The 12258-nt window shown below is 38.6% G+C and overlaps 1 protein-coding gene across 5 annotated transcripts in view; it reads left to right on the top strand.

The window, feature by feature from the left end:
• The window catches only part of TRPM4 (transient receptor potential cation channel subfamily M member 4), a 33915-nt gene extending 23021 nt beyond the window's left edge, over nt 1–10894 (top strand). For 4 of the 5 annotated variants that reach the window (XM_081932505.1, XM_081932507.1, XM_081932509.1 and 1 more), the window contains 9 exons: nt 92–448; nt 584–716; nt 1793–1967; nt 3078–3246; nt 4102–4283; nt 4982–5114; nt 6571–6643; nt 7699–7795; nt 9932–10894. In XM_081932505.1, coding sequence (XP_081788631.1) covers nt 92–448; nt 584–716; nt 1793–1967; nt 3078–3246; nt 4102–4283; nt 4982–5114; nt 6571–6643; nt 7699–7795; nt 9932–9936 — 1324 coding nt within the window. In that variant the 3' untranslated portion in view covers nt 9937–10894. The remainder of the gene's footprint in view (nt 1–91; nt 449–583; nt 717–1792; nt 1968–3077; nt 3247–4101; nt 4284–4981; nt 5115–6570; nt 6644–7698; nt 7796–9931) is intronic. The other variant, XM_081932506.1, reaches the window with a different exon arrangement.
• Nucleotides 10895–12258: the final 1364 nt, after the last annotated feature.

Below are 12258 nucleotides of genomic sequence, written 5' to 3'. Positions count from 1 at the left end.
TAGTGAATTAATTACTCACAGCAATAGGAGTCAATTTATCGGTGGAACTCAAACATTTCTCTCTTTTTTTCCTTTTCATATCTTGACTCAGAAGTTTGGAACCTCCATCCCCTCTTTCTGTTCGACAACTGTGGTTACGACGATGGCATCAATTCTGGGTGGCACCTGTGATAGCATTCCTGGGCAACGTGGTGATGTACTTGCTCTTCCTCTTCCTCTTCTCCTACGTTCTGCTGCTGGATTTTGACCCTCCACCTCCCAAAGGTCCATCTGGCACTGAGATAGTTCTGTACATCTGGGTCTTCACACTAGTCTGTGAAGAGGTGCGTCAAGGATGTTTTGTGGGTTCCCATCCTTTGTTGCACAGAGTACGGCGGTACTTCCTGGACACATGGAACCAGTTTGATATCACGGCCCTGCTACTCTTCATGATAGGGCTAGTGTGCAGGTAAGTGGTCTTCTGTATTGTAGAGACTGAGCTGATGAGATCAGCGATTAATACCCCTGGAGATAAAAAGGAATGACTTGTACAGTTTAGAATCGGTTTCTTTTTTCCCCCTTTATACCACTGTCTACATCACAGGCTGTTTCCTTCATCATATGAATCAGGACGCACCATTCTGTGCCTGGATTTCATGATCTTCACACTTCGTCTCATCCACATATTTGCAGTCAACAAACAGTTGGGACCCAAGATGATTATCGTTGGCAGGATGGTGAGAAGGTGCATTTTTGATGCACATGGAATAATACACAGAAAGAGGATTGTTGAATACGCAGGAGGGTTGTTTGTTTGCTTAAGAATGAACGGAGAGTGTCCAAAGAAATTTAAGCCAAGTGCAAATGAAATAGGAATGCAAAGGCTATTGGGTTTAACATAGGAGAGCAAATTGTCTTTCACTACGGCAATTAATTGGCCACCCCACTTGTGCTGGCAGAAGGACCATGTTGATCAAGGAATTCTGGATGGCTGGGTCCAGAATAACCCATCCTGTCATAATTCTTGCCCTTTGGAACATGATGTCCTCCCCCACCCTCCGATAGGATCTGCCCTCACCATCTTGGCCTTCCAAAAAGGCCTGACAACCTGTCTCTGAGGAGCATGTCATAATGGAAGTGACACTGCCTTCCTGCCTTCCCACATACATTCTTTTTCATGCCATCTTTGTTAATTTTTATGTCAATTTTAAAATTAACGTTTATTTATTTTCATGTTTTAATGCATGCATGTCCAAACTTTTGGCTTGCCTGAGCGACATTGAATGAAGAGGCTTGGGCTGCATAATTTAAATAGCTTGAAATAGATCTATACTAGTCTCCCTTTATTTATTTATCAGCACAAACACAACACAAATATAAAAAGGCAACATTAAATATATGGTTTTCTGCCTGGATGGTCTCCTGCAGTGAGCCGATAGACAGAAAGGGGGAGTAGTGAGTTCCCTCCCATATTTGGGCATACCATTATATATATATATATAATTTTTTTATTGTTCTATTATTTTATTTTTCCATTGTTTACATTTACTTTTTATTTCTTTGTTTTTTATGGTTGTGTTCTGTCTAGAATAGCCCATGGTAAGAGAGGCAGCAAATAAACTTAGTAACAACAATAATATAGTAAATATGGCTCAAAAAAATCACATAATGTTTAAAAATTACGATCTTGTAGGGCTGCAAGGTGGACATGCCTGTTTTAGTGTTTTATCTTGTTGGTTTTATTTGATTGCAAGTAACCTAGATGGGTGAGATGGATGGCATAATCTCCTTTGTTCCCCCCTTCTCTTCCTAGATGAAGGATGTATTTCTGTTTCTCTTCTTTCTTGGAGTATGGTTGGTAGCCTATGGGGTCACGACTGAGGGTCTCCTCCTCCCCCACGATAGAAGAATCCCTTGGATATTTCGACGTGTTTTCTACCGACCTTACTTGCAAATTTTCGGACAGATCCCACTCAGTGAAATTGATGGTGTGTATTTTGGGACTGTTTGCTGACTTTTCTGATTTTCATCCAGTTTGGTCTGCTGAAACCCAAGAAAGAGTAGTGTAGGTTTATGGATAGAGCACCAAATAGGCCATTGCCTGCTGAGGATTGTTAAACAACTCCTTTATTTCTGATTTACTTACAAAGACTCATTTGATTTGATTTCTGTGCTGAATGCAGAAAAAAGATAGTGCTTTCCATCTCTCTTTGACAGTCTGCTCCCTCACCTGCATGGAATGTCTGGTTATCTATGGCGATTAAGCTAGTTCTCAAATATATGACACAGGTAGCCTAGAATGGAAAATATAAAAAGCAAGGCAATTACAATATTGAAAGTGTTAATTTTTAAAAAAAAATAAGATGGAAACAATAAAGATGGCTTTTGAAGGGACATAAAGAAAGAGTTTTTCATATTGTGCATTATGAATAAAAGGAATTCATTAACTATGAAACATTGGCCAATTATTTAGATCACCTTAGAATGAGATTGGACAAGAGCTATTGGCCACGACAATTTAGAAGTCTCTTCAAGTTTAGAGCTGTAAAAACCTGTGGAGAAAAAAAAGGAAATAATTGGAAATATTTTTAATTTTTTTTCTTTTTTTCCCCTTCATATTTTTACACAAGCTTAGCAGCATATTTCAGAATATCAAATGCTAGTTGGCAAATAAGGAGAGACGGTGTCATCTTTATGAAGGGGTCTATTTGAGAAACCTATACCTTGTGTAAAGTATTTGGATGGCCACTGATAGGAATGGGATTCTGCATTCAGCAGGCTAATCTGATCCAGTAGATATTTTTTAGGGTTTTACCTTTCATTCCAGAACAGCCTCTTCAAACCAAAACTTTAGGGCTACAACTCCCATCAGTCCCAACCAATATAGCCATGGTCCAGGACTGGTGAGAACTGTAAGCCCAATACAATAATCTGTAAACCCAAAGAACTGAGGGAAACCGAATCTTGAGAAAAGTAATTACGGTAAACACTAAACTGCCTAGGGCTAAAACAATTTTATGCAAGAATTCTGTGCACTCCTTTCTTCTTCAATCTATGACTTTCATCTCATTTTTTTCCTCTTTGATATTCTTCCCTAGCTACCCAGTTTACAGAGTCTAATTGCACCTACGACCCTTTAGCCATCTTGATTGAGGACGCGAACCCTTGTACCAATACCTATGCTAACTGGCTGGTGCTCATTCTTCTTGTGATCTTCCTATTGGTAGCCAATATTTTGCTCCTCAACTTGCTGATTGCAATGTTCAGGTATCACTACCTCAATTCTACCAACGCAGGGTTAAAAAAAAAAAAAAGTACAACAAAGTTCCATAGTAAAAATAATAATAAAATTGGAATAAGATTATGGTCCAAACCTAGTTCAATGGGACATTATAATTTTCAAACGTAATTTAGATTGTATCTATTTTAGCCATTTCAAGTTCAGTTTTCAACAAAGTACTTTCAAAAGAAATATTTGAAGAATAAGATCAGTTGAATTAATTATATGATCGTATTTCACACATGGCAGTGTCATATATCTGTGAAAATACATTCACAATATTTTTACAACTCTTTCCGTGGTTCAAGTTCAGGGGGAAGCTGAAAAATATTTTCTGATAAGCAAATATAATGGCCATGGATGATGGAACAGGAGAGCTGCACCTCTACATTTTCTTTAGCCCACCCTTAATTGTTCTGATTAAACAGTGTGGTCCCCAATTCTTTTGTTGAGATTTTCATGTAGAAAAGGAAATGTAGAAATACAGTCTATGTTGGCTCATGTTTCTTTTCCATCCATATGCCGTCCACGATTGTGTCGTAGACTGGGGTGGGTTGCTGCCAGCATTACAACGGTTCATTCTGTGCATGAAAAGAAGCTTTAAAAAGGGGGGGACATGCCGCGCTGACCAGAGAACCAATTTAGAGGTGTGTCAGGCCTGGGTCACCACCGGTCCCAGCAATCCAGATTGGAAAACCACTACTGGTTCAGCTGAACTGGTCCGAACTAGTAGGAATCCACCTACCAGTAGGGATGGTCGTAGGGATGAGCCATTCAGTTTGAAGTTGACTCCTCCAATTTGGAGCAAGGTAGGACTAACATATTGTTTCTCCTACTAATAGTTACACGTTCTCCAAAGTGCAAGGCAACAGTGATATTTACTGGAAATCACAGCGTTACAACCTTATCTTGGAGTATCATAGTCGGCCTGCATTGGCTCCACCCTTCATCCTGATCAGCCACCTACATCTTTTGTTCAAGCGTCATATCCGCAAGGTGCAGTCAGCAAAGAAACGTGACTTCTGTGAGTGCTATAGGCAATTTTGTAATAGATAAGAGATAACCTACCTAGGAATGCTGAACTCTTGCAATGTTAATCGACCTACAGAACATCAAATATGGGAAGATTGTTCAAGGTCATTCATTCATTTGTTCGTTTGTTGTCTTTATATTTTGCCGTTCAACTGAAAGCTCAAGGTGGCATAAATGAGACTTTCCTATGTTCGTCTCCACAAAATAGATTTACAGATGGGGAGCAAGTAACTGGTTCAGCACTAAGTAGTAAACTCTCTAATTGAGGGATCTGCGACTCCACAGTCCAAACATAATGCTGAAATCACTGTTCTACATCAGCTCTTTGTGAATATCAAAAAGGATTAATTGTAACTCTATGTCATTAACAATCATTATCTCCTTTGTTCTGCACCTAATGTGTTGTCAGACTTTTGGCTGCTTCCCAAGTTTTCCACTTCTTCCAAGCAAGATTCTCCCTCTGTGACAATCATTAATAAGGTTTACTGAGATGAGAGAGATAAGGAACTATTTCCGATTTATAGCTAACTGATCCATTGATCCATTAGGGCAGAGACATGTATTCTACATTAATTGGTGAGCAGCCATTTCTTTTTACCAATAATAGATAGACTTGCAGGTAGCTGTTTACTAAACTGACTTCTGAATCATTATCATTTTGTGAACCGATAATTAATCTATTTTGGACAGTGCTAGAACTCTCTGAGATCCAAAATAGGCGACTATTGACGTGGGAATCGGTACAGAAAGAAAATTACTTAGTAACCCAGGCTCGTCAGAAACGTGACAGCGACACTGAGCGACTCCGGAGAACTTCCCAAAAGTAAGAATGGGGAATAGAAGACAATAAAGAGAAAGGAGGAGGTTGAGATGAGGGAAGGACTGATCAGTTTAAATCCAATTTGAATAATTTTCTGTTAATTATCAGGGTTTTTTTTCATACTGGTTTTTTTTAAAGTTTGTGAAAATAGCATCAAATATGCATTTAAATATTTTCTTTAAAATGCAATTTAATCATTTAATTTTAAAATGTGCATTTTAAAGTGTATTGAATCATGAATATTTCATTGAATGCAAAGAAATGCAAAATCCAAAATATAAGTGCATTTACAATCCCACCACGTTTGATCAGAATGTGCAGATCAAATCAATTTACACTGGAATTTGAGACCAAATTTCATACTCATCTTTAATTGGCACAGAAGAAAAGCGTGTTATAGACAGATTTCCTAAACCTGATTTATTTTAGATATTTTGGGTAGCTTCTTCCAAAGATATTGCTTGGGAAATGAGAACAAAGTTTCTATGCATACTGCATCTGGAGAATCTTCCCAATTTATTGATTAACCATTTCTAAAATCAACAATAAGATGGTAAAATGCAGTCCAGCTTTGCCTTAGGCTTCATTCAGAACTATCACCATTGCAAATGTGTTTGTGTGTGTGTGTGTGTGTGTGTGTGTGTGTGTGTTTGTGTGTGTGTGTGTGTGTGTGTAGGGGTGGGAGCTGTTGCTTTGCAGACTTTCTGGGTGGTGCATTTTTCTGTTAAGTAAGAACACTTTCTTCACCTTGCCTGTGTTCAAGATATGATATGGAAATTCCCATATTTAGGAAGACCCACTATAAACCATAAGATCCACATTAGCTACTACCACTTTGTCCTATTCATTTCAATGGCTCTAAGTATGAACTATTAACCTTAATGCATGCATAAACCAATAGCTTTGGAAAGTGTTCACCGTTCCTTCTAAAAAAGACTGTGTACAAATTCCTAAAATCCAATCTTTCTGCCTAGATGAATTAAGAGTAGGTTTTCCAAAGTTTATTGAAACACTTCTAGTATCCTTATGTGGGGAAAATGAGAACTTTGGAATCAAATCTAAGGGACTATCAGAGCAGTGGTGGGATTCAATTTTTTTTTACTACCTGTTCTGTGGGTGTGGCTTTGTGGGCGTGGTGTGGCTTTGTGGGCGTGGCAGGGGAAGGTTACTGCAAAATCCCCATTCCCTCCCTGCCCCACTAACCGGCTTTCCAGGTCCGTTCTCCTGTTCAGAGCAACAAAAGATCAGCTGGGAGGCAGCAGGGGGGCGGAGCCAGCCTATTTGCCGGTTCTCCAAACTACTCAAAATTTCCACTACCAGTTCTCCAGAATCTGGCAGAACTGGCAGAATACCACCTCTGTATCAGAGAGGATAAAAGATTGTCTCATGCCCCTGTAGAGGAAAAGGAAGGGTGAATGTTTCCTTTCTTTGTAACTGCCTCACACCTCTAATTCTGCAGAGTCGATCAGGTTTTAAAGCAGCTTTCCGATATCAAAGAATCAGAGCGACGTCTGAAGACCCTTGAGATGCAGGTATGGGAACAGTAATGGATCCTTTGGAATGGGAGGAAAATAGAATCCTTTGGGAACTGATAGGACAAAGGCTTCAGGGTAGTAGCAAAGGTGAAAAGTAGCAGCAGTAGATGAAAAAAGGCCTGTCATGTTAACAGAGAAAATTCGGGCATGGAGGAACATTTGGCCTTCAACATGTTGTTGACCTTTCCTCTGCAGCACCTATACCAGTGATGGCGAACCTTTTTTGGCTCACGTGCCAAGAGCGGGGGGAGTGCAAGGGGGTCGTGCGCGGGTGTGCCACACCCATAATGTTATGTGCACGACTCCAATGTGCATGCACGCATGACCAGCGTTTCCCCCCATTTTTGGATTGCTTTTTTCACCCTCCCCAAGCTCCAGAGGCTTTATAGGAGCCTGGGGAGGGCGAAAACAGACCCCCCGCCACCACCACCCGCGGCCCTCCAGAGGCTTCAGGAGCTTCCCTGAAGTCTCCAGAGCGTGAAAAACTGGCTTTACGGGCAAACTGGAAGTTCAGGAATATACTTCCAGTTTGTCCTTAGGGCTGTTTTGTGTCCTCTGCAGCCTTCAGGAGCCTTCTGGAGGCTTTCCTGAAGGCTCCAGAGGGCTAAAACCAGCCCTACGAGCAAACTGGAAGTACGTTCAAGGAAGCCTCTGGAGGGTGAAAAATGGCCTTAAAAGAAGGCCGAAGTCAGCTGGCCACTGACAGGGAAACGCCTCCTGTGCCTTGACAAATGGCTCCATGTGCCATCTCTTGCACACGTGCCATAGGTTCGCCATAACGGACCTATACCAACCAGAGCTGCTGGATGTTGTAGTTCACCAACCACAGATTTCTCCTCTAAGACTAAAATTGCATTTTTTTCACTAAATGGATTAAATACATCTAAAGAAATCACAATTGGTTTCAGCAATGTTTTATTTTTTTAAAAGACACACTGGTATGCTAAGCCAGCAACAAGGAAATCATAATATGGCATAATATGACAACTGTCTCACACGAATCTTCAAAAACACTACCTCCCAAATAGGTTTCTTTCATTTACTCCCATTAGATGGAGTATTGTACCAGTGCCTTGTCTTGGATGGTAGATATCTTGGCCCAGAGTGACATAGCAAAAGGAAAACAAGTTCCACCTATTCAGAAAAAAGGTAAGTAGACAGGAAAATTCAGAAATACTTAAGGATATTTAATGGACAGATAAGCATTATTCTAAGGTAAAGAATAGTATTTATCTATGCAGATCTCTCAATGTGCATGTATTTTACACAGTCATATGCAAAGTTTGCCATGAATGAACTTGTGAAGAACAAAACTACAAAAAAGTTGGCAAATTGCTGAAGAAAATCTTCATAGGCATAGGGATACTTAGTTCCTTTTCATATTTTCATCTAGAGGGCAAAAAATTGGGGGGGGGGGGGAAATGGTCCAAGGCTTCTCTAGATTTGATAAGGCTGCCATGCAAAAGAATATCTTGCAAGAGAATTAGAAACCAAGATGTAATTTTAACACCACTCTCAAGTTAAATTTATTTTCAAGTTAAATAAACCCCTCTCAAATTTCTTGTGTGTCCAATCACACTTGGTCAATAAAGAATTCTGTTCTATTCTGTTATGCAAAATATGTTGGGTTCAATAAATACATTCCTCTGGGAAGCTTCCTTATTAGTTAAGGGTAGTGAAATCCAGAGCTGAAGGAAATTAGTATTATTCCAAAGTTCCATCACACTCAGATCAACAAAACAGACAGGAAAGAATGGAGCATCTTCTTTTCTTTTGTTGGGTTAGGCTAAATTGTTCCCGTACTTCACTGATGTCATTATATTTATTTGCATCCCTCCTCTTTTTTTATTATCAGCCTTCTTAGGAAAGGTGTGTCACAATAGCTATAGATTTACATGATTTACTTCTTCTTTTTTGGCCACATTCTACACAGCTTCTTTTTGGGCTATTTATGCCAGAATTAATTATATGAATTCTAACAGTGATAAAGAATCACTATGTGTCTTCCCACAGTCTCATTGTGAACACAGAGAGTATTAACACTACTCCCCTTCTGAAGTAGTCTTCTTTCACAGCTCTTGCAAGAAAAGAGTGGTGAAAAAATAATCTGGAGCATGATGGGCTACATTGATTTAGAGATAGTTTTACTTTAACCTGCTCTTCACCTCCAAAAAAGTGTTACTATTTTAAAAAAACCAAATATACATTAAAAAGCAGTGATTTAATTGTACATTCAATTGATGCTATTATTTACTTAATTTCTATGCTATCACAATTCACATTCTTGACATTATGTTTAGTGGAGCTTGAAATACAGGTTTAAGAAAATTATCTCCCTTTTTTAGTTAATTGCAGCTGCACTGGATTTTCTGCGTTTGCCTAATTAAAATCCATGCAAAACAAAGATGGGTGTAAGTTGTGGTGAGAAGGAATACAGCAACTGCTGTGGGGATGCAAATAGCATGCACTCTTGTTTAACTAGACTTTCTAGTATTACTGGACAATTTGAGTTCCAATATCAGAATGTGACAAATTACAGCTAGATTACTAAAGCTCCTGAAGGGAACAATAATTAGATGCAATGGCATCCCAAATCTTCCTGGTCCTTAGTCCTCTTTATTTCTCACACAAGTTCTTTTTGGTAAAGACCAAGTAGCATCAGTTGGAGGGGGTGAAAAGGGGTTGCTAACTATCAAACTAGTTTCCAAGTAGGGAATGTGGAAAATCAAATGATTTATTCTTCTGACGAGAAAAATCCCACTTATTTCGGAAGAAACACACTCCAACAAAGTACAGGTAGCTCTTGACTTATGACCACAATTGAGCACCAAATTTCTGTTGCTAAGTGAGACAGTTATTAAGTGAGTTTACCCTATTTTATGATCTTTTTTACAAGAGTTGTTAAGTGAATCACTGCCATTCTTAAGTAGGTAACACCAAATGAATTTGGCTTCTCATTGACTTTGCCTGTCAAAAGGTTGCAAAAGATGATCCCATGATGCCAGGACATATGAGTCAGTAGCCAAGTAGCTAAAGTTTGATCATATGACCATAGGGATGCTGCAACAGTTTTGTGAAAAATGGTCATAAGTCACTTTTTTAAGGCCACTGTAAAAAAACTTTGAACAGTTATTAAATGAACTGTGTAAATTGAGGAGTATCTGTACAATTTATCTCATCTACAACTTGTTTAGACTAATGAAATCGCTGCCCCCTAGTGGATTATTTGGATGTAACAGAATAATAAAGGAGTTAACCATCTTTTGTTGATCTCTTTTTTTACAGATTGAACTTTTCCATGGCACATGAAAAAAGACAACGAAGAAGTGTCAGCTGCTGCTATTTACAAAATCCCAAAAGTACCTCAACACTTGATGCCTCAGAGAATTGAAATGTAGGCTTCAGCAGGAAATGATTGAGAGAATCCAGGATCACATTTCAACTCAGTTACAAATACCCTACATCTAACTTTAGTTCCCTTCATTGGAAATATGAATTATCTATCTCACAGCATTTCAATGAGAATGAAATGTGGACAATTTAAAAAATTGATATCCAGACATGCAAAAACAATAGATAACAATCCTGTCCTATACTTACATTGATAACTGAATCAGCTGCTAATTTTGTTTGCAGTCGGTAAAATGAAGACTAAGAATGTTGTAAATCATTCAGAGTGTGCTGTTATATGGAGTGATATATAAGTCTAAATGCTATTGCTAAAACATTAATATATTTGTGTAGATACTGAGGTGGACAATCTTATCATGGCTAGGCCACAATTACATTCAGCTCCTCGAAGTTCAAAAAGAAATAATATGATCCAAAACCTGATGAGACTAGTTTTTCTGGGGTGTTTGGGAAAATGTTCTTTGTTTCTATTGGTTGTACTTTGGTTTCCCCATGATTCCTGACTTAAATTAGTACAAAATTGTGGTTCTGGTATGGTGCTCAGAGCTTTGGGGTGGAAGTCTTATTACTGGATACACCTGATATAATATTAATGGGAATAGGTAAGACATGTTATGCCTTAAAGGAATAAATGGTAATTAATTAAAATCCATGCCTCATATGCAGGAGGCCCAAGGTTCAGTCCATGGCATTCCTATCAAAAGAATCTTAATGTAATAGGTGATAGGAAGGTTTTCTTATTGCCTGAAAGCGCTAAAGCTATTAATGAAAATAGATAATGCAATGGTATGACTTATTACAAAACAGCTTTCTGCATTCTTAAGATAATTACCTCCATAAGTCTTTATATGGACAATTCAGGCTGACATTAATTTCTCAAGTGTATGTTTCCTTGACATCTCATTCCTAGTTGTCTTTGAATCAGCCAAGGGGCCTATGCACTTGGTACTGTACAAGAAGAGTAAATGAAGTCATGTGTGATACCATTTTCTAATATAACAATGAGTAGAAACTAGAACTTTTCTAGAACATTCATCAGTTCTAACGGCTTGGATTCACAGCGAACAGCATGGTTGACACTTGCAAGCCAAAAGGACATTCTCCTAATCATGTAATTACTTTGTGTCTTGCTTGAGAAGAAAACCTGATTTGTTTATACTTTTAAATTATACCTACTAGACAATTAGGATTCTAGGTTTAAAAAAAAGGTAAGATCACCCAAGACTTTTGATTAACCCACTCAGTTCTGGGAAATACAAAGAATATTGTATCCATTTAAACCTGCCCATGACGAAATATCCTTTATATGCAGGGGAGCAGTGGTGGGATTCAATTTTCTTTACTACTGGTTCTGTGGGCGTGGTTTGGTGGGTGTGGCTTGGTAGGCATGGCAGGGAAAGGATACTGTAAAATCTCCATTCCCTCCCCTCTCCAGGGGAATGTTACTGTAAAATCCCCATTCTCTCCTGATCAGCTGGCACTCAGGAGGTAGAGAATAGATGGGGGCGGGGCCAGTCAGAGGTGGTATTTACCGGTTCTCCGAACTGCTCAAAAGTTAAGTGAACAAAGGAGTTACTGAGAATCAGACATTTAGTCTTTCCCCTGCACCATTACCAAGTTAAAATTGTTTCAAATATGGCTAATTTCATTGAGAAATCAATATTCATTGTATCAGGTCATATATTTCCTCCTGGCTATGTTAGGAGCAGCTTTATGAGGACAATAATTTTGAGCTCTGCCGCTTCCTGCCCATTTCCACAGCTGTTTTTATGTTTGTTTCTTAAACCCAGCAGACAATCTTATCAAAGAGGATCCTAGCTCTCCATCATATTTGATATGCCCTGACCTGAGGTCAAAAAAATGTGCTGCTCTCTTAATGGAATATTGATTCTCAGCTTTGTTTTTAATAATGAGTGTCTTCCCAGGACTCTGGAGATTAGCAAGTGGGGGAGGGGGGAGACAGTAGTTATGATCAGTTACAGATAATTGCAGAATGGTATTATATAGCTAGAAGATAAAGTTTGTTCCAGAGAATAATTATAGCATTTAGTTATCAATGTTAGCCTTCAGTCTTTTTAGGGTTTTTAAACTGTGAACTTGTTTGTGAATCAAATGCTTATTAAAAGATATTTACAAATCAAGTCGTCTATACTAAATCAATTTTCTTTCAAATGTCACTTTTATGGTTAAATTAATATTAC

The sequence above is a fragment of the Natrix helvetica genome (assembly GCF_964273705.1).
Source record: "Natrix helvetica genome assembly, chromosome: Z".
Taxonomy (NCBI): domain Eukaryota; kingdom Metazoa; phylum Chordata; class Lepidosauria; order Squamata; family Natricidae; genus Natrix; species Natrix helvetica.
The sequence above is the reverse complement of the archived record's forward strand: the minus strand, read 5'-3'. Positions and strand labels throughout refer to the sequence as shown.